Genomic DNA, 20,503 nt, shown 5'->3' on the forward strand with positions numbered 1-20,503 from the left:
CTTCCTGTTTGTTATACCTCTAGCTATGTAGCCAAGCATCCTACTTACTTTTCCTACAGCCTGACTGCACTCTTCACCCATTTTGAGACTGTCAGAAATCACTACCCCTAAATCCTTCTCTTCTGAGGTTTTTGCTAACACAGAACTGCCAATACAATACTCAGATTGAGGATTCCTTTTCCCCAAGTGCATTTATTCTCAAGACTTAAATGTTAAATCTTGAGAATAAATGGGAACTCGAAAGGTATGCAGTAGCAATGCTGGGACATCCCGTAATTCAGAGAAGTCAGATCTGGTTAGAATAATCAGTTTATAGTTTAAATCAGGAATCAGACCGTTTTTTTGGCTATGTAGCATGTGGGAACCATCACCCAAAAGTAATTGGGTGACGTCATAAAGGCTAACCTTTACTTGATCACATTTGTCTTTAATTAAAAGCTGAAATATGATTACTCTTCAGGCAAGACTTGCATGATTTCTCACCTTGTAGCGTATAATAAATATAAAGTTATTCCAAGTCCAATCTGCAGAAAGAGCTAATGGGTATATTTATTCTAATGACAGTACCTTAGATATAATCCTTACCTGAGGCTGCAATTTTAAAATGTTTATAGACTGGGAACTAAATGCTGCAGTTCCAAATCACTTCAATTAAAGGCTGGACCTATTCAAACAATTAATTTAAAACTTAATTTGTTCGTAGTGCAGAAGGATAATAAAATAAGAAGATCCTATCTTTTATTTAGAGCAACTTGCCTGGCAATATGTCTCTCTAACATTCCGTTGTATATGAGTAGAGTTTTGTTCATGATTCCATCTTATTTTCACACTGTATATATAAATGAGCATAAATAATGTACACATGCTTCTTCTCTTTTATTTTCAATTCTGAGTGGCTTAAACATGATTTATTCTAGTGGAGTTTATCGAATGTACTCCTTAACATTACAAGAGATCATGCTTCAGGACATTTTTATGGCTATGTTCAATGTTGTGGTTTCATCAAGCCTTTTGCATTCCCAAAATGGACATGTACTTGCATAGGTTCATGGGTTTTTCAATATAATACTCTATAGCAGTGGTGGCGAACCTATGGCACGGGTGCCACAGGTGGCATGCGGAGCCATATCTGTTGGCAACCTGAGCTGTTGCCCTAGCCCAGCTCCAACGTGCACATGTGTGCTGGCCAGCTGATTTTTGGCTCTGGGAGGGCGTTTTTGGCTTCCAGAGAGCCTCTGGGGGATGGGGGAGGGCGTTTTTACCTTCCCCCGGCTCCAGCCTTTGCAGCCTGGGGAGCCTACTGGGCCCACCAGAACTTGGGAAACAGGCCATTTCCAGCCTCCAGAGGGCCTCTGAGGGGTGAGAAAAGCTGTTTTCACTCTCCCCAGGCATTGAATTATGGGTGTGGGCACTCCTGCATGCACAACAGTGCGCCTGCATGCTCTTTTGGCACCTGAGGCAAAAAAGGTTCACCATCACTGGCTGGAGAATTCTGGGAGTTGAAGTCCGCCAGGTTTAAAGTTTGTTTTTTTGTTTTTTTGTTCATTCATTCATTCATTCATTCATTCATTCACTGGATTTGCATGCCGGCCCTCTCCGTAGACTCGAGGCAGCTAACAACAGTAATAAAAAACAGCATGTAATTCCAATACTAAAACAACTAAATAACCCTTATTGTAAAACTAAACATACATACAAACAAACATACCATGCATAAATTGTAAAGGCCTAAGGGGAAAGAATATTCTCAGTTCCCCCATGCCTGACGGCAGAGGTGGGTTTTAAGAAGCTTACGAAAGGCGAGGAGGGTGGGGGCAATTCTAATCTCCGGGGGGAGTTGGTTCCAGAGGGCCGGGGCCGCCACAGAGAAGGCTCTTCCCCTGGGCCCCACCAAACAACATTGTTTAGTTGAAGGTACCCGGAGAAGGCCCACTCTGTGGAACCTAACTGGTCGCTGGGATTCCCAAGGTTGGAGACCCCTACTATAGAGTAATACCATAATACACATGCCGTGGCGAACCTTATCTGAGGCCATGCAAGGCATTGCCCTATGTCAGCTCCAGTGTGCATGCAAGTGCTGACCAGTTCACTTTTGACCTTCTTTTCAGTGGTTTTTGCTCTTCCCAGGCTTTAGGAAAGGCTCTTAAAGACTGGGAATGGTGAAAAATGGCCCAACCGGAAGTTTGTTCCTGAACTTCTGGTTGGCCCGTTGGGTTGTTTATCATCGTCCCCAGACTTTTCCTGAATCCTGGGGACAGTGAAAAATGGCCCAATAGGCCAACTGGAAATCCGGAGGCTTCAGTGAGGCCTGTGCACATACGGGGAGGCAGAGCAGAGGTTGTGCGCATGTGCAAGGGGGAGGGCATTGCATTATGGGTGTGGGCATACGCATGCACTCTTTTGGCACCCAAGCCAAAAAAGGTTTGCCATCACTGCTCTATTCCCTCCCCCGTCTACACATATTTTCTTCTTTATAATTCCAGGTGAAGTCTCAGTTACATTGGAAGAAGAAGAGGAGGAGGAGGAAGAAGAGGCTTCTACCAACCCATTGCTTTTTATTTCCCACTGCAGGCCTATTGAACTAGGTAAAGAAAGGCAGCAAGGTCTGCAACCTTAAACACTCAAAGAGCCATTTGGACCCATTTCCCACAGAAAAGAAAACACCGGGAGCCACAAAGCCTGGGTGGGCATGGCTAACAAGATGCCACTCCCACCCAGTCACATGACACCCTACCAAACTATGCTGGTTTTGTGGATCCCGGTGTTTCCTTTTCTGTGAGAAACAGATCTCTCTCTCTCTCTCTCTCTCTCTCTCTCTCTGCTTATCTATCAGTTAGTCTGTCTGTCTCTTATGTGGGTGTGGGTATTCCCTGTTCAACCATTTGCAAAAACAGGTGAGGTTTTTGGAGTCGGTGGCCGGTTGGGGTTCCACCTAGCCGCCGCTACTGGTACACTCTCCCAGGCCGTCACGAGCATGCCCGCGTCCGTTGATGTTTCAGCTTCTGAAAACGCGCAGCAAGTGTAATCTCACGCGAGGACGCTCTCGCGCATGAGATTTCACCTATTCTTGGCGATTTCTTTGCTTCTACACATGCGCAGAAGTAAAAAAAAGCAGCAAAACGGCAAAATCGCTTGTGCAAGAGCTCCTCACGTGAGATTTCGCTTGCTATGCATGTGCAGAAGTCAAATCTCGTGTGTACACGCACGTGCATGCATTGGGGGCATGGAGATGCGTGTATATCTCCATTTCCATTACCGGAGCCCCGATCCCAGCTGTACCGACTGCAACCCATTACTGGTTTTGGGGGTGGGTGGGTTTGATGTTGTTCATTCTTTTTTGGGTGCTTTTTAATCATATGATTTAAATCAAAAGTCATTTCGGGTCCCCCTGCTGTGGCTTCCTGTAGGTCGAACTCACCAATGGCTGGTCTGCACCTCACCCTCTCCTCTCCCCTCTCTCTGTTGCCCTCACCTTCTCAGGCCAAGCGAGGAGTGAATGGGAGCGAAGGGCAAGGGGTGGGAGCAGACAGTGGTGGGTTCAGCCGACAGGGAGCCACAGAAGGGGGACGAAAGAGCCACATGCGACTCAGAGCCACAGGTTGCCGACCCATACCAATCCAGTTTAGAAATAAGAGTCACTCAATATACCTCTAATTGACATTCACAAAAGAATTGCTTACGTGCGAGTGTGAGTCCACTCGTACGTGAAATAAAATGCTGAAGTGAGGAGATGCAATAAAATTAATTTTTGAAAAATGCAGAAGTTGGCTAGCTTCTAGCAAATTTCTCTATTGACCGGGACAAAGTAGGGTGAGTTAACAGTCCTGAAGGCTGCACACATGAAAATAAGGCCCACATGCAAGATTTTATTTTTAACAAAAATCAGTTGTTGATGCATTTTTGGAACCAACTCTAACAAAAAGCTGATTACAAAATAATCAGATTCCATCTAAGGCAAGAAAAAACAGCACAACAGGCAAACTTGAAGTGTACTTTTCTGAACTTCCGGTTTGTCCATTGGTTGATTTTTATTTTTGCCTCCGGGGCTTCAGGGTAGCTTCCCTGAAGCGGTCCAGAGGGCGAAAGGGTCTTTCCCAAGGCCGAAAATCAGCGGGCACATGCATGCTACAGCTGACACAGGACAAAGTCTCGTGTGACCTCCAATACGGCTCCAAGTGCCACCTGTGGCACACGGGCCATAGGTTTGCCATCATGGGACTAGAACCTATAGTCTTCCAACTTCTAGTTGAGGCCTTAACCACTATACCAAGCTTTGTTTCCTGTTGGGTTTTAGGTTGATTTTTTAAAAAAATAGAATCCCCAAACTCAACAGAGACTGAACACAACTATTTTGGTTGCTGTTATATTTTTAAAATGATCTTCCAGAAAAAAAATGCACAGCCAAACTTTGCTATTTTCCATTGAACTATGGTGCTGTATGGCTTTGCAGAACAGCAAATAAAGGCCGAGAGGTTTAGAACAGTGTTTTCTATGTATTGGCCAGTGTACTATATATATTGTTGTTAGCCGCCCCGAGTCTACGGAGAGGGGCGGCATACAAATCCAATAAATAAGTAAGTAAGTAAGTAAGTAAGTAAGTAAGTAAGTAAGTAAGTAAGTAAGTAAGTAAGTAAGTAAGTAAGTAATAAGTAAGTAAGTAAGTAAGTAAGTAAGTATGTATGTATATATATATACACATACATATATATGCACATACATACATACATACATACATACATACAAACATACATACTTACGTACTTACTTACTTATTTATTGGATTTGTATGCCGCCTCTTTCCATAGACTCGGGGCGGCTAACAACAATGATAAAAACAGCATGTAACAATCCAATCCAATACTAAGATAACTAAAAAAACCCTAATTATAAAAACCAAACATACATACAGACATACCATGCGTAAATTGTAAAGGCCTAGGGGGAACGAATATCTCAGTCCCCCCATGCCTGACGGCAGAGGTGGGTTTTAAGAAGTTTACGAAAGGCGAGGAGGGTGGGGGCAATTCTCATCTCTGGGGGGAGTTGGTTCCAAAGGGCCGGGGCCGCCACAGAGAAGGCTTTTCCCCTGGGTCCCGCCAAACGACATTGTTTAGTGGACGGGACCCGGCGAAGGCCCACTCTGTGGGACCTAACTGGTCGCTGGGATTCGTGCGGCAGAAGGCGGTCCCTGAGATAATCTGGTCCAATGCCATGAAGGGTTTTATAGGTCATCCAGAAAAATTAATGCAATAATGATAATCAGATCTCAATATTATGGATTCTCATTCAGATACCCACCCCCCCCCCCAATTTTTTCCTGACATACTAAGTTTACAAGAGAAGGTATAAAAGCAATTTTTTATTTTACTTGATACTATCCAACTTGAATTTATTTCGGTATTTTCCTAGATATTCCTGGAGAAGAAAAATAGTTAACCACACATTCTCTCTCTTACTATCTCTACCTGATCCTGACCCCCCACCCTACCCAATGCAGGTAATACATATCTGTGTCTTTCTCCTATCATACCTGATGCAGGTAATCCAACCACAGTATTAGATGCTTCCAAAAATGCCCCCTTCATTCCTTCTGTAGCAAACGAAGGAGGAAAGCATTGGACTGTTAATGAAGTTAGAGCTCTAATACGTGTCTGGTCAGAAAAAAGCATTCAGCAACAACTGGAAGGAACAGTGAGAAACAAAAGGATATTTGAACACGTTGCTGCTAGACTACAAAAGTTTGGAATTGACCGGGACTGGAAGCAATGCAGAACAAAATATAAAAATCTAAAGCATGAATACAAGAGTGTTAAAGATGCCCAGTACTTGGGCAACGCGAGCAAAACCATGAAGTTTTTCAGAGAACTGGATGCTATTTTGGGACACAATGCAGATAAATCAAGCAGATGCCATAATGACTATGGTGAGAAACCAACAGAATGGATAAAGACCACAATAGAAAAAAAATTAAGAGGTAAAATTTGTGATACTTATTAAAATTGCAGCACGATCCGCATACAAAGAATTTCCGTAACTTTTACAAAATCAGCTTACCGTGTTTTTCAGAGTATAAGACATACCGTTTCCCCCCTAAGAGACTGAAAATTTGGGTGCATCTTATACTCCGAATATAGCTTTTGTTAAGCTTTTTTTAGTCCTAATGAGGTGTTAATGATATTTTTCAATGCTTTGCTAGCTAAGCGATCTTCCCTTTGCCTGCTTCTTTCATTGCTGCTCCCTCCGACAATCAGCTGAGCCTTTTTCAATCCTAACCAGGTGCTAACAGTGAAGCGATCTTCCGTGCTTCGCTAGCAAGCGATCTTCTGCCTTTTTCCCCAGCCCTAATTTGTGCAAATTGGTGGCGGTAGACTCGAACAGGAGTTGTTGGTTGAAAGTGAGCAGCAAGCTTGGCTTGAAGTGTGGACCAAGCAATGGTTTCTAAAGTATCTGGGTCGACGAGAGTGGAGGCTAAGCTGTAGATTGCTGGTCCGCAATAGCTTAAGAAGATAGCCCACTTCCTGACATCATCTGCATCTTGTAGGTTGCTTGCTTGTAGAAAGATTCTAAATTTGGACATGTATGACCAGTCTTGATTGAAGAAAGGTGGTGGTGGAGCCATGACCGAACTCATGGTTGCTTGGAGGGAGTTCGACCTCCTCGTCGCCACTGTTAAATCAATGCACCGGAGACTTCTGTTTGTTCATAACGTATTTATTCACAACACACAACGAGCAAGCATTCTCTCAGAAATGCAACTCCCAACAAGGGCAACGGCTAACCTGTTGCCCTATTTATACCTTTTCTTATACGCGGGCTTTCTAATTGACAACAGTTCAATTTTGGCGGCAACTTATATTTAGCCGCGTCTTAACCAATCAGTGAATTTCTTCGTGTTTCTTTAAACGAACACAACAGAAACGATCTTCTGTGCTTTGCTAGCAAAGTGATAATCCCTTTGCCTGATTTTCTCATTGTATCTCTCTGAAGATAGAGAGAAGTGAAGTTTTAGAAAGTGTTTTTTATTATTATTTTTTTATTATTATTTATTCGATTTGTATGCCGCCCCTCTCCGAAGACTTATCCCCAACCAGGGAATAAAAGGCAAGCACATGGGCTCAAACCCAAAACTAATGTGCTGAAGCTGACCAGACTAAAGACTAGCCAGATGATAGGCAGATTATTTTTTCCCTATTTTCCTCTGCCAAAACTAGGGTGCGCCCTATACTCCATCTTATACTCTGAAAAATACGGCAATTCAAATTATGAAAAGGGAAGAAAGAAAAGTAGAAAAACCATTCATTTACAAAGACTGATATGTGGTCCAGTTGGTCAGGTGCTTTAATTAAGATGACATTCAGTGAATACTGCTAGGTGTTTGAGAGGGTTGAAAATAATAGCTGCCATAAAATACAGTGAGATAGTGAAGAATATCTGTGGGTGTTTAAAAACAAAACAAACCAAGATGGAAGCCACAGCTATATGACCAAAGATGGTGCTTTCTATGATGCACCGTTACAACTCCTTGTAATTAGGAGTAATTAGGAGATGTGGTGGCACAGTAGTTAGAATGCAGTATTGCAGACTGCCTACAGCCTGGAGCTTGATCCCCACTGGCTCAAGGTTGGCTCAGCCTTCCATCCTTCCAAGGGTAGTAAAATGAGGACACCCATCGTTGGGGGCAAGGTACTGATTCTGTAAACCACTTAGAGGGGATAGTAGAGTACCATGAAGCAGTATATAAGTCTAAGTCAGTGATGGCAAACCTTTTTTTTCTCGGGTGTCGAAAGAGCGTGCATACGTGCTATCACACATGTACGAGTGCCCTCATCCATAATTCAATCCTTGGGGAGGGCAAAAACAGCTTCCCCCACCTCCTGGAGGCCAGAAACTGCCTGTTTCCCAACTTCTGGTGGGCCCAGAAGGCTCCTGTTTTGCCCTCCCCAGGCTCCAAAGGCTTCCTTGGAGCCAGAGGAGGGTAAAAACGTCCTGCCTCATCCCCCCGAAGGGTTTCTGGAAGCCAAAAATGCCCTCCTAGAGCCTCTGTGCAAGACACAAAAATCAGCTGGCTAGCATACATATGCACATTGGAGCTGAGCTAGGGCAACAGCTCACATGCCATCAGATATGGCTCCATGTGCCGCCTGTGGCACCCATGCCAAAGGTTCGCCATCACTGGTATAAATGCTATCGCTATTATTCAGCATTTCCTAACTGGATGCCTTGCAGACCACATCATCTTAACCAAGACAGCTGTTGATCTGCTGCCCAAGGATGTCCACACTTCTAGGAAGACATTACATTACATTGCCACTTAAGATTTGCAAAGATATTCGCTATGATAAATGCAATTCACAGAACATTATAGACTTATAGGTGAAACCATTAATGTATTATGTTTGTTTCCTGTCTGGAATTATTTAAACGGCATGTATGCACTTCTTGAGTATTCAAGCAAAATACAATTTAAGGCTGATGGACTGTGTTTGGCTTGGCTGGTTAAGGACCGAGCATCATTTACAGGAAATAGAATTTTACAGCTGTAAGACTATAATCCGTAACATTTTATTCAGAATTTCGTTGAATTACAGGTGAAGAGGACTTTATTAGTAACACATCTGGAGACACTAATACAAGGAAAATACCAAATGCAGGTGACTATAAGAAACTGGTGATCAATTTTTTTGAACTAAACTATTAAAATTCCAAACTGTACTATATGATTCCAGCGTTTACTTAATGTTCCTTTTTGTTGTTTTAGTGATACATAGCACAGCAGAGATACAGAACTGTGGCCAATTGGAAAAACCCAATTCCACGCACAGGAGAGAGCATATAAAAGAAGAAATTATTGATTCAGGTAAATGTTCTGCATTTTCATTTCATCCTTTTGTACATTATTATTTGTATAAAATACCACTGAATCACAGAACAGGGAAAGGCATCAAGCAAAAATCCAATAATTTTGGCTTTTTGCAGATAGCTATCTAGTAAAAGGGTTTTTTCTTTGAAAACTGGATTTGATGTTGAACTGCTGTTGCAATTTGATGTTATTACTATTAATATTATTATTTACAATTGTATCACAGTGGCCAGTTGTTTCGCCGGATTTGGCAATAATTATTAGTCGAGCTTCAGGGGCCTAGGACATCGCAAAATATTTTCAAAGTATATGTGTGGAACCGAGTAATGCGGCTTTCTGCATTTGACCAATGGTGATTTTGACGATTTTGAGCTATTTTAAATGTAATTCCAGTGCATTTAGGGCCCCCACAGAGAAGGCTCTTCCCCTAGGTCTCGCCAAACGACATCTAGTTGACGGGACCTGGAGAAAGCTGACTCTGTGGGGCCTAACCAGTTGTTGGGATTCATAAGGCAGAAGGCTGTCCCGCAAGCAGCATTTCCTAGTCTACTAAGGATGTAAAAACAAGGCAAGGTTAACCAAGCAAATTTCACTTTTAATAATTACACTCTGGGGTCTAATAATTGTATTGCATTGTTATGATCTGCCCCAAAGTTTTTCCAAGAATTGATGCTAAACTGCATAGTGTAGTTCTCTGGAGCTTTATTATTTTTTTGAAATTGGGGGCAGCATTAGCACCCCATCAGCCATCTAGCAAGTCATCAGTTCTCAAGGATTTATTAAAGGGAATGAACTGTGTTTCAGCCAGACTATCAGCAAATGGTTTTCAATATCATAGGGATGACATATAATCCAAAGCTAAAGATGTACAGTATATTCAGCTTATAGTAAATAGATTTTTCTGAACATATCCATCAGTCTCAACCTTCCACTTGGCTTCATTTTGTTCTTCACAATGGCTCACTTCATTACCTCGCTGAACAAGAGGAATTCTGGTTCCAATTGTACTCTTAAGTTGAGGACTAACCTATCGGAGGTAATTCTGCCTTTCCTCCATTACCAATGAGACTTTTGCCACCTTTATTGTGCAGTTAGTATAGGGTTGTTGGGTTTTTTGAAGAAACTTCAGTTCATTGTAATTTGTAGCCCTTTTGACACCTTTCCAGGTCTCTCTGTGTACTTGTTTAATTTGATAAATAAAGTCTTCCACAACAAATAATCACGGTGGTAATGGATAAAGACCTTGACAAATGACATCAAGTAACAAACGTTTATGAAAAGACTTTGTGACAGAAACTCATTTTACGATATTTGCTGAGGTCTGATGTTAAAAAAACCTGGCAGTGCAGCATTTTGTGCACAAAGTGATAATCTACAGTTTTACAACAATAATTCACTGATCCTGTCAACCATAGTCCAATTTTAGTATACCTAGTTTATTCTGCTCAACATGGAGATGCATCTATTTTATTATAGTGGTACCTCTACCTAAGAACGTCTCTACTTACCAACTTTTCTAGATAAGAACTGGGTGTTCAAGATTTTTTTGCCTCTGCTCAAGAACCATTTTCCACTAACCTGAGCTTCCGAAACTGTAACCGGAAAAGGCAGGGAGAAGCCTCAATAGGGCCTCTCTAGGAATCTCCTGGGAGGAAACAGGGCTTCCACCCACCCTTCCTCAATCGCACACATTATTTGCTTTTACATTGATTCCTATGGGAAAAATTGCTTCTTCTTACAAACTTTTCTACTTAAGAACCTGGTCACGGAACGAATTAAGTTCGTAAGTAGAGGTACCACTGTATAATAAATAAAATATCATAAAGCGAAGCTACCTTCACTCCCAAAAGCTAAATAAGAGAGGAACGAGGGAGATGCTGGAACATAGGTAATGTTCACATTAGCCTAATACAGATAGGCCTTGACATTTGACCGGTTGCCTAATAATCAAAATTTCAACAGACCATGAAAATGGGACATACAATCTGGATTTCAAGTTTATGGCTGTTTGCAGCATCTCGTGGTCATCATGTGACCATAATTTATCTTTTTGCTGGAAATGTTTCCCAAATAATAGATTTGCTTAAAAATTGTGAAGCTTATTTAATGCAAAAAAGGTGGTAAATAAAATTCAGTGCAATTGCTAGCTTTGTGACCCTAACATATGACCAAAATTGTGGTCTGAACTATGGCTATATGTCAAGGAATACTTATATTCTTTTTTCTGGTTCGATACGATGAATTCTAGACATTACTAAGTCTATTACTAAGACACTACTTCATATATATATAAGTCCATTGATTATGACAATGCTGTCAAATTCCTGACCCACAAGCTGAATGTGTCATGTGTTGGTCACACCCATGCCTGGTTTAGCGAAGGGTGAAAAAGTCCCAATATGCCACATGATACCACTATGAAAACATGAGTTTGACATTCCTGGTTTAAAAGATTTTCTCACTGCATTGAAAACCAAATTATTTCAAAATTAGGAAAATCCTGTATCTGTGATGGCGAACCTATGGCATTCATGTCACAGGGGGCATGCGGAGCCATATCTGAGGGGATGTGAGGCGTTGCTCTATGTCACCTCCAGAGTGTATGTACACGCTGGCCAGCTGATTTTCAGCCTTCTGGAGGACGGGAGGAGGCTGTTTTTACCTCCCCAGGCTTCAGGAAAGCCTCCGGAGCATGGGGGGATGGCAAAAAACGGACCCAATGGGCCTACTAGAGGTCCGAAGGCTTCAGTGAGGCCTGCTTGCATGTGAGGTGAGGGGGCAGTGAGGAAGTTGTGCATACATGTGTGTGGGGAGGGGATTGCGTTATGAGTGTGGGTACACACCCGCATGAGTTAGTGTGTGCCTACGTCATTTTGGCTCTCGAGCAAAAAAAAAAGATTTGCCATCAATGTTCTATATCAGTGATGGCGAATCTATGGCACGGGTGCCACAGGTAGAGCCATAACTCCGGGCACACGAGCCATTACACTAGCTCAGCTCCAACATGCATATGTGTGCCGGCCAGCTGATTTTTGGCTCGCACAGAGGCTCTGAGAGGCCTTTTTTGGCTTCCAGAGTGTTTCCAGGAAGATGGGAAAGTGCATTTTTAACCTACTCCCAGCTCCAGAGAAGCCTTTGGCACCTGGGGAGGGCAAAGTATGAGCCCACTGGGCCCACCGGAGGTTGGGAAGCTGTTTCTGGCCTCAAGAGGGCCTCCAGGGGGCGGGAGAATCTGTTTTCACCATCCCCAAACATTGAATTTGGGGTGTGGGCACTTGCGCATACACGATAGCGTGCACGCACGCTCTTTCGGTACCTGAGGGGAAAAAAGGTTCGCCATCATTGTTCTATGTGAACCTCTTCCTTATGCTACCACCACATGCTATTACCATACCTCAGCCAGTAGAGGGCGCCAAACCATTGCAGAGAATTCTCAAGAAACTTATTCCTCCAACACCCCCCTTCCCCAAAATCATGAACTTCATGGTTTGTTCTTTCTGAATGGACATTTAATTGAGAACAGCAAATGGGCTAAAATTTCAAAAGCTAAAAAAGCATGCCCAGTACACAATCAGTATTCCTTTCCTAAGATAAGAAAATAACTTAAAGGGATGCCTGTTAAACAGCATGAATAAAAATCAATAAACCAACATTGAATGTTGACTAATGGAATGTTACCATTAGATGTTCTTGCCTAATATTTGTCAATTATCTAACAGCTTAGAACGCAGTTGCAGTCAGATAACGAAGTCACTGACCCCCCTAGCACAAACTTGGACTTTCACCCTTCCGTAGGATCTTCCTTCTGCTGTAATTGATTGCATTATCTATCACAAGGATCACATCCCCAAACAGCAATAAACCAATTATATTAAAGGTCAAATCTCCTCCCCTCTTCGTTGGGAGAAATCCTAGTAGTGTGCAAAAGTAAAATGAATAATTACATTATTTTGTAAAAAAGGAAAAAAAGCTCCTTCGCTTCCTTGACTTCAATTTCTGAAGAGAATTTTTAATGCCATCGTGATGATAAAACAAAACAAAACAAAGCCCAAATGTGGTTACGCGAGATAAGAGATACAATGCATTCACTGTTCTATATTTTAATGGCTGCAAACTTGCTTAAGTTAGTAACCTCAAAATAAATGTCAAGGATACGAATCCTGAAAACCAGTCCAGTTGTGTGGGCGCATTTTAATATGCATACGAATATCGCATAATGCAGGTAGCCCTCAACAATGATGGTTTAGAAGAACAGCTGCAAAAAGGATGTTTTATGGCAGTGGTGGCGAACCTATGGCACGGGTGCCACAGGTGGCACGCAGAGCCATATCCGCTGGCATGCGAGCCATTGCCCTAGCTCAGCTCCAACATGCATGTGTGTGCTGACCAGCTGATTTTTGGCTCACACAGAGACTCTGGGAAGGCATTTTTGGCTTCCAGAGAGCCTCCAGGGGGATGAGGAAGGGCGTTTGTACCCTTCCTCAGCTCCAAGGAAGCCTTTGGAGCCTGGGGAGGGTGAAACAGGAGCCTACTGGGCCCACCAGAAGTTGGGAAACAGGCCATTTCCGGCCTTCAGAGGGCCTCCAGGGAGTGGGGGAAACTGTTTTTGCCCTTCCCAGGCATTGGATTATGGGTGTGGGCATGTGCATTCTCTTTCGGCACCCGAGGGAAAAAAGGTTCACTATGACTGCTTCATGGTTTGCACATGTGTCCGTGGCAACCTGTTTGCCATTTAGGGTTGTTGCAGAGCTCCCTGCGGATTGGGAGATCACCATTTCCAATCTTCTCTGCTGGCATCCCCAGAAAGTCAATGGCAAAATTGGTAGGGAAGTTTGCAAGCAATCGCATGTGTGTGAGTGCCCACACACATAATTCAATGTCCCCCATTCTCCTGCGCATGTACGTGACCCACCTAGGCTGCCCCATTTCCTGTGCATACACACATGGCCCCACCGCTGCACGATTTCCCCACTTCCAGTGTGCATGCTAGGTCCATTTTTTGCCCTCTCCAGGCTCCAGAGACTTTCTTGGAGCTTGTGGAGTGCGAAAACGACTGCCCCCCCCAAAGAGGTTCTCTGGATATGGCTCGTTTCCTGCTTTCCGGTGGGCCCAGAAGGCCCACTTTTCACCCTCCCCACGCTCCAGAGGCTTTCCTGGAGCCTGGGGAGGGTGAAAATAGACACACACACCCCGGAGGGCCTTCAGAGGCTGAAAATACCCTCCCATAGCCTCTGCACAAGCTGAATATCAGCTGGCCATTGTGCACATGTGCGCTGGAGCTGAGCTAGGGCAATGGCTCACATGCTGACAGATATGACTCTGTGTGCCACCTGTGGCACCCATGCCATAGATTCAACATCACTGTTCTACTTAACTGCTTAAAATGGCCCCGGCCCTCTGGAATCAGCTCCCTCCAGAGATTCATACTGCCCCCACCCTCCTCGCCTTTCGCAAAAGCCTTAAGACCCATCTATGTTGCCAGGCGTGGGGCAACTAGTATGTGCCCTCCCCCTTTCTGACCATTAAATGTTATGTGTGGATGTGATTTGAGTAAGTTTTAACTATTAGATTTGTATACGTATTGTTTTTGCATTGTGTCTTATGAGTTGTCCGGGGTCCTCGGAGAGGGGTGGTATACAAGTCTAATTAATAATAATAATAATAATAATAATAATAATAATAATAATAATAATAATAATACCACCTCCGGAACCACCTGCTACCGCACGAATCCCAGCGACCGATAAGGTCCCACAGAGTTGGCCTTCTCCGGGTCCTGTCGACTAAACAATGTCGTTTGGCGGGCCCCAGGGGAAGAGCCTTCTCTGTGGCGGCCCTGGCCTTCTGAAACCAACTCCCCCTGGAGATTAGAACTGCCCCCACCCTCCCTGTCTTTCGTAAACTACTCAAGACTCATTTATACCGCCAGGCATGGGGGAGTTGAGATAGCTCTTCCCCCTAGGTCATTACAAGTTATGCATGGTATGTTTGTGTGTATGTTTGGTTTTATAATAGGGGGTTTTAGTTGTTTTTATTATTGGATTGTACATGTTGTGTTTATTATTGTTGTTAGCCGCCCCGAGTCTGCGGAGAGGGGCGGCATACAAATCCAATAAATAATAATAATAATAATAATTATTATTATTATTAACAACAACAACAACAACAACCACAACAGACAATGTTGGGATTGAGGTCACTGAGCAAAGCAGGCATGTGGATGTCTCATTTAATGATCGTGGTTCCAGTCCCAATTCTGGTTTTAAGTCAAGGACTACTTGTTTCAGAAAGCTAGTATCACATCCTCTGATGAAATTTCTTTAGCCAATACACCAGACAGTTAAACTTAATTATGCATAATTCCCACATATTTAAAGGACAGAAATGGAATGTGGGAAACAAGCAATAACTTTATGTGCTTTTTATCAATGTGGGATTCATAATTGTGGTAGCATTTAAGAACTTTGAACTTAAAAAAAAACACCTAAAGATAGTCAACCTGTCTAGCACAGGATTGGGTAACTATCAAGGATATAGACTGGAAAAGATAAAAGATCTCAGAAGAAAACAATGACAAACCATTTCTATATTATTGCCAAGATGATCAGTTGCATATGTAAATGTTGTTAGCAGGAATCAAATACACCTCATTTTTACCTTATTAGTCATGTGACACACCATGTGGACAAACAGGCAAAGTATTTCATATAGTTTTCTGGATCTATTTGGCCATTCTTTAAATGCACAAATAATTGTTATCTTGCAGTCTAAAATGATGGATAGCATCAATTTAGGAGTTTTATTTGTAAAACGTTAAGTTGCACAGATAATAGTAGGGTTAATCCCGTAGAAAGAAATCTTGAAAATCTCAAACCTCCTAACTCTGCTTCCTGTTTTGGTGCAGCATCTTTGTACTTAGTGCTGTCACCAGCTATCTTCAAGGAAATGGCACCCTTCCTTTAAATAAGTTCCTGATATTCTTCACCACAGAATACAGTGTTCAGCATATAAATATAAACAACTAATTCCTACAACACTGTCAAACTATATATTAAGATTGTATTGCTATTATTATTTTCATCTTTCTTATCACCTATCTCATTATCTTCTTTTGACTATAGATTTGCAGCTTGTATCTTAGGATTTATATTGTTTTATTTAGTATGCTAGTATGATTTATGATTGCTTATTAGCATCCTATGACTATCACTAAGTGTTGCATTTTATGATTTATGATTAGTGTTCCCTCGATTTTCGCGGGTTCAAACTTCGTGAAACATCCATAACACGGTTTTTCAAAAATATTAATTAAAAAATACTTTGCGTTTTTCCCCCTTATACCACGGTTTTTCCCGCCTGATGACGTCATATGTCATCGCCAAACTTTCGTCCGCCTTTAATAAATATTTTTTAATAAACTTTAATAAATAAACATGGTGAGTAATAATCTAAATGGTTGCTAAGGGAGTGGGAAATTGCAATTTAGGGGTTTATTAAAGTGTTAAGGGAAGGCTTGTGATACTGTTCATAGCCAAAAATAGTGTATTTACTTCTGCATCTCTACTTTGCGGAAATTCGACTTTCGCGGGTGGTCTCGGAACGCATCCCCGCGAAAATCGAGGGAACACTGTAATATATTTTTATGATGACTAGGAACATGATTTATCATTTTCCTGTTTGTATGCACACTGAAAACATATGAACCGGAGACAAATTCCTTGTGCATCCAAACACACTTGGCCAATAAAGTGTTCTGTCCTGTTCCAATCTAGTGTATTCTATTCTATTCCAAATTCCATTCCTATTCTAACTCTCCACGTAAATTCTCTTCATTTCTACTATGTCCTGCCACAAGCCTATGTAAACAAGGCATTACAAATTCTAATTGACCAAACTGTGGAGCTGAAGCCAAAGACCCCAATTCACTGGCCAATATTTTGAGAGATTTACACAAGGCAGACTTAAGGAAAGAGCCATCAAAATACTTTCAGCAGGTCAATTGTCCCACTAGAGGCAAGAATACATTAGACCAGGGGTCCCCAAACTTTTTACACAGGGGGCCAGTTCACTGTCCCTCAGACTGTTGGAGGGCCGGACTATAAAAAAAACTATGAACAAATCCCTATGCACACTGCACATACCTTATTTTAATGTAAAAAACAAAATGGGAACGTACTATTTGGGGGGGGGGGGGAAAGAAGTCTGAGATTCATATATGTTTATGTTTTGTTTTTAATTTTCTTTTGTTAACATCTGATTGGTTATACAAGGTTTTCTTGGTTTATAGAAAAATATATAAAAATATTTATAGAAAAATATATAAAGAAAGAAGAAAGCACTTTGGCATAATGGTTAAGTTAGAAATATAATTGGTGTTGTACTTTTAGAAGGAACATTAAGGAGGGAATTTAATTAAAAGAAAAGTATGTACCTGGATCACAACATTAGAAAAAAAAACTTTTGCAACTTTTTTGATGATTGATATTAGTTACTGACAAAATACTGCATTTTATTCAGGGAAAATTAGATGGTACATTGTATTGTTTGAATGTATGTTGAGAGAAATTTTTTTAAAAATTTACACCGCGCCCCCCCCCAAAAGCCCTTCCTTCCTCCACCCCTCAATTCATTTCATTCTTCCTTCCTTCCTTGTTCCCTCCATTTCTTCTTCTTTCCCTCCCTCCCTCCTTCCCTCCTTTCCACTTCTCTCTTCCCTTTCCCTTTTTTTCCTTCTGTCTCATTTGTTTTGTTTCCCTCTCCCTCGTTCTTTCCCTCCATCATTTTCTCATTTTTCTCTTTCTCTCTCTCACATTCCCTCCCCCTCTCACTTGTTTTCTCTCCCTCTCTCTCATGCTTTCCTTCTCTCTCTCTCCTTTTCTTCTCTCTTCCTTCCTCTCTTCTTTTTTTTTCTGCCCTGCAACGCGCTGCGAGCCAGTCGGCTGCAAGCAGAAGCTCCAAGACAGTGGCACCAACGTCGGGTCGCAGTACATTGCTGGCGCTGCGCTGGGCCTGGGCACAGGGCTGGCAGTGGCCCGCTGGCTGGGCCGGGACGGAGGTGCCAGCCCCATATCCAGCGCAGCGCCAGCAATGTACGTAACACATCAAGCCGCCGGCGCCGGTGCCTTGCAGCCAACCGCCCCACCGCCGCCTTACGGCTACTGCTTAGTGCCCCCCCCCGCTCGACCCACATTTGGCGGCGCCACCTTCGCGGCTTGCCCTGCTGCCCCGCGCCCACCAGAGCTGCCCAGTGCAGCCGAAGCCCGGGGCGGAGTAGGCGGCAGTGGCTGCTTCAGGCCCGCCTCCAAGCTGAGCTTCCTTTGGCTTCCTTCGATGCAAAGCTGCAAAGCTCACCTGCCGCCTCGAAGGAAGCCAAAGGAAGCTCAGCTCAACGAGGACCGGGTGTTGGTCCCTTGAAGCTGCAGCCGCCGCTGCCCACCAAGGAGATCCCTTCGCCCGAACGGAGGCGGCGGCGGCGAGCTCAAGGAACCAAGAGCCGGTCTTTCTCCGTGCTGAATTGTTGCAGCCTCTGAGGCCGCCTCTGCCTCCGCCAAGGGGCCAACAGCCGGTCCTTTTCGGACCGAGGCCACCCACCGAGGAGATCCCTTCGCCTGGAGGCGGATGCGGCCTCAGAAGCTGCAACAATTCAGCGCGGAGAAAGACCGGCTCTTGGTTCCTTGAGCTCGCCGCCGCCACCTCCGTTCGTTTTTTTTTGCACCGGTGAGGGAGAGAGAGAGCGGGAGAGTGCTGCTTTTTTGCTTCTTCGCTGCCCGCGGGGAGCCTGGAAGCCCTGCAAGAGCGTCTGGAGGGGGCAGTAAACAAGACCGGTGGTGGCGGGCTCAAGGGACCAAGAGCCGGTCTTGTTTACTGCCCCCTCCAGACGCTCTTGCAGGGCTTCCAGGCTCCCCGCGGGCAGCGAAGAAGCAAAAAAGCAGCACTCTCCCGCTCTCTCTCTCCCTTTCTTGCGTTATTTCTCTCTCACACTCCCTTTCTATGTCTCCCTCTTTCTCTCTCTCTCTCTCTCCCTCTCCGCAGCAGACCCCCCACACGCCAAAAGTGCCCAAGCGCGCGTAAACCTCACCGGTGCAAAAAAAAAAAAAGCGGTACTGGAGGGACAATGACGGTCTGCAGCTGAGCGTCTGGAGGAGGAGGAGGCGGAAAGCCAGGGGGCGGGGAGGAAAGCAATTGGCCAATTTCTTTCTCAGAGGAACTGTTGCTGCTCTGCCATAGGGTGCTTTCCTCCCCGCCCTCCTGGCTTTCCTCTTCCTTGCCGCCGCCAGACGCTCGGCAGCAGAGTGGAGATGACATTCGGAACTTAGTATATTATAGATGGTAAAATCTCGTACGCTGCCACGGGCCGGGTAAATGACCTCAGCGGGCCGCATCCGGCCCGCGGGCCGTAGTTTGGGGACCGCTGCATTAGACCATTGCTATACAACACTAAAAGATGCTTATCGGTCTTTACCACGAACAGCAGTGGGACACTGTGGATCATTGCATGATTCACTTTGCTTACAGGCAAAGACTTAAAATCACAAGACCAACAATTAAATCAGTGAAGACTTGGACCGAGGAAGCAAAGGTAAAGCTACAAGTTTCCTTTGACTGAACTGCTTGGAATATTTTTGGTTTTTTAAAAATAATTTTTATTGAAGAGTTTTAAAAAAGCAACATATAAATACAAAATATACATATATACAAAATGAAAACACAAAAGAAACAAAAAGAAAAAACAAAACTGAGACATAATATCAACATTATATGACATAACCTTACATAACATAACCTTACAAACATAAACAGTTTGTATTATTTTTTATTTTGCAGTTTTGCATATTGTTGTATCTTCTATATTACTATATCTCTTATTCCTTGGACATCTATATTTACATAATTCTAAATTCTTACTTATTACTATCTTCTTTACCCTTTAACATCTATTCCAAATCTATCTATCTACCTCCTTATCTTTTATATACAATACCATTTTGTCCATATTTTGTTTCCTCTTTATCCTGTGTTTCTGTGATTAATTTGTTCATTTCCGCACATTCTAATATTTTTGTTATTATCATTGAGCTCGAAGGGACTATCTCTGTTTTCCAGTGTTGGGCATAAGAAATCATAGTTGCAGCTGTTTTGTGTAATATGAGGTATCAGTTGTTTTTACTTATATTTTCTTTAATAAATCCTAGCAAGAACAGTTCCAATTTTAATTCTATTTTTTGTTTTATAATTTCTCCTATCTTTTCTTTTCTTCCAATATTTCTTTGACTCTTGGCACTTCCACCACATATGCAGTACATTTCCAACGTTTTGCTGACATGTTCTAAGAGATTTTTGCCAATCTTGCTGGGGGTAGATGCCATCTGTAAAACATCTTGTAGATATTTTCTTTGTATAATGGTGCCATAGTTAATTTATAAGTTTGATCCCATATTTTTTCCCAATATTCTAATTCAATTGTGTAGCCAAAGTTTTATGCCCAGGTCACCATCACCTCTTTTACTATCTCTTACTCCATCTTAATGTTTAATAAACAATGGTATAATTTTGTTATCATTTTTTCTTATGTACCCAACAAAATTTTGTCTAAATCTTGAGTCTTTTCGGAATCTAAATTATATTAAATCCCTTTTCTACCTT

The 20,503-nt window shown here is 42.9% G+C and overlaps 2 protein-coding genes across 4 annotated transcripts in view; one reads left to right on the plus strand and one right to left on the minus strand.

Annotated features, from left to right (window-relative positions):
• The window catches only part of PPAT (phosphoribosyl pyrophosphate amidotransferase), an 86,480-nt gene that overhangs the window by 27,416 nt on the left and 38,561 nt on the right, over window positions 1-20,503 (minus strand). The window lies entirely within an intron of this gene.
• Window positions 1-20,503, plus strand: part of LOC139170265 (zinc finger protein with KRAB and SCAN domains 2-like) — a 51,066-nt gene that overhangs the window by 5,019 nt on the left and 25,544 nt on the right. Inside the window, exons 2-5 of one of the 3 annotated variants that reach the window (XM_070757237.1) lie at window positions 2,484-2,585; window positions 5,498-5,974; window positions 8,589-8,651; window positions 8,759-8,857. In XM_070757237.1, the coding sequence (XP_070613338.1) occupies window positions 2,484-2,585; window positions 5,498-5,974; window positions 8,589-8,651; window positions 8,759-8,857 (741 nt within the window). The remainder of the gene's footprint in view (window positions 1-2,483; window positions 2,586-5,497; window positions 5,975-8,588; window positions 8,652-8,758; window positions 8,858-20,503) is intronic. The other 2 variants (XM_070757239.1, XM_070757240.1) reach the window with 2 other exon arrangements.

Source organism: Erythrolamprus reginae, chromosome 7, assembly GCF_031021105.1.
Source record: "Erythrolamprus reginae isolate rEryReg1 chromosome 7, rEryReg1.hap1, whole genome shotgun sequence".
In the NCBI taxonomy this organism is placed as follows: domain Eukaryota; kingdom Metazoa; phylum Chordata; class Lepidosauria; order Squamata; family Dipsadidae; genus Erythrolamprus; species Erythrolamprus reginae.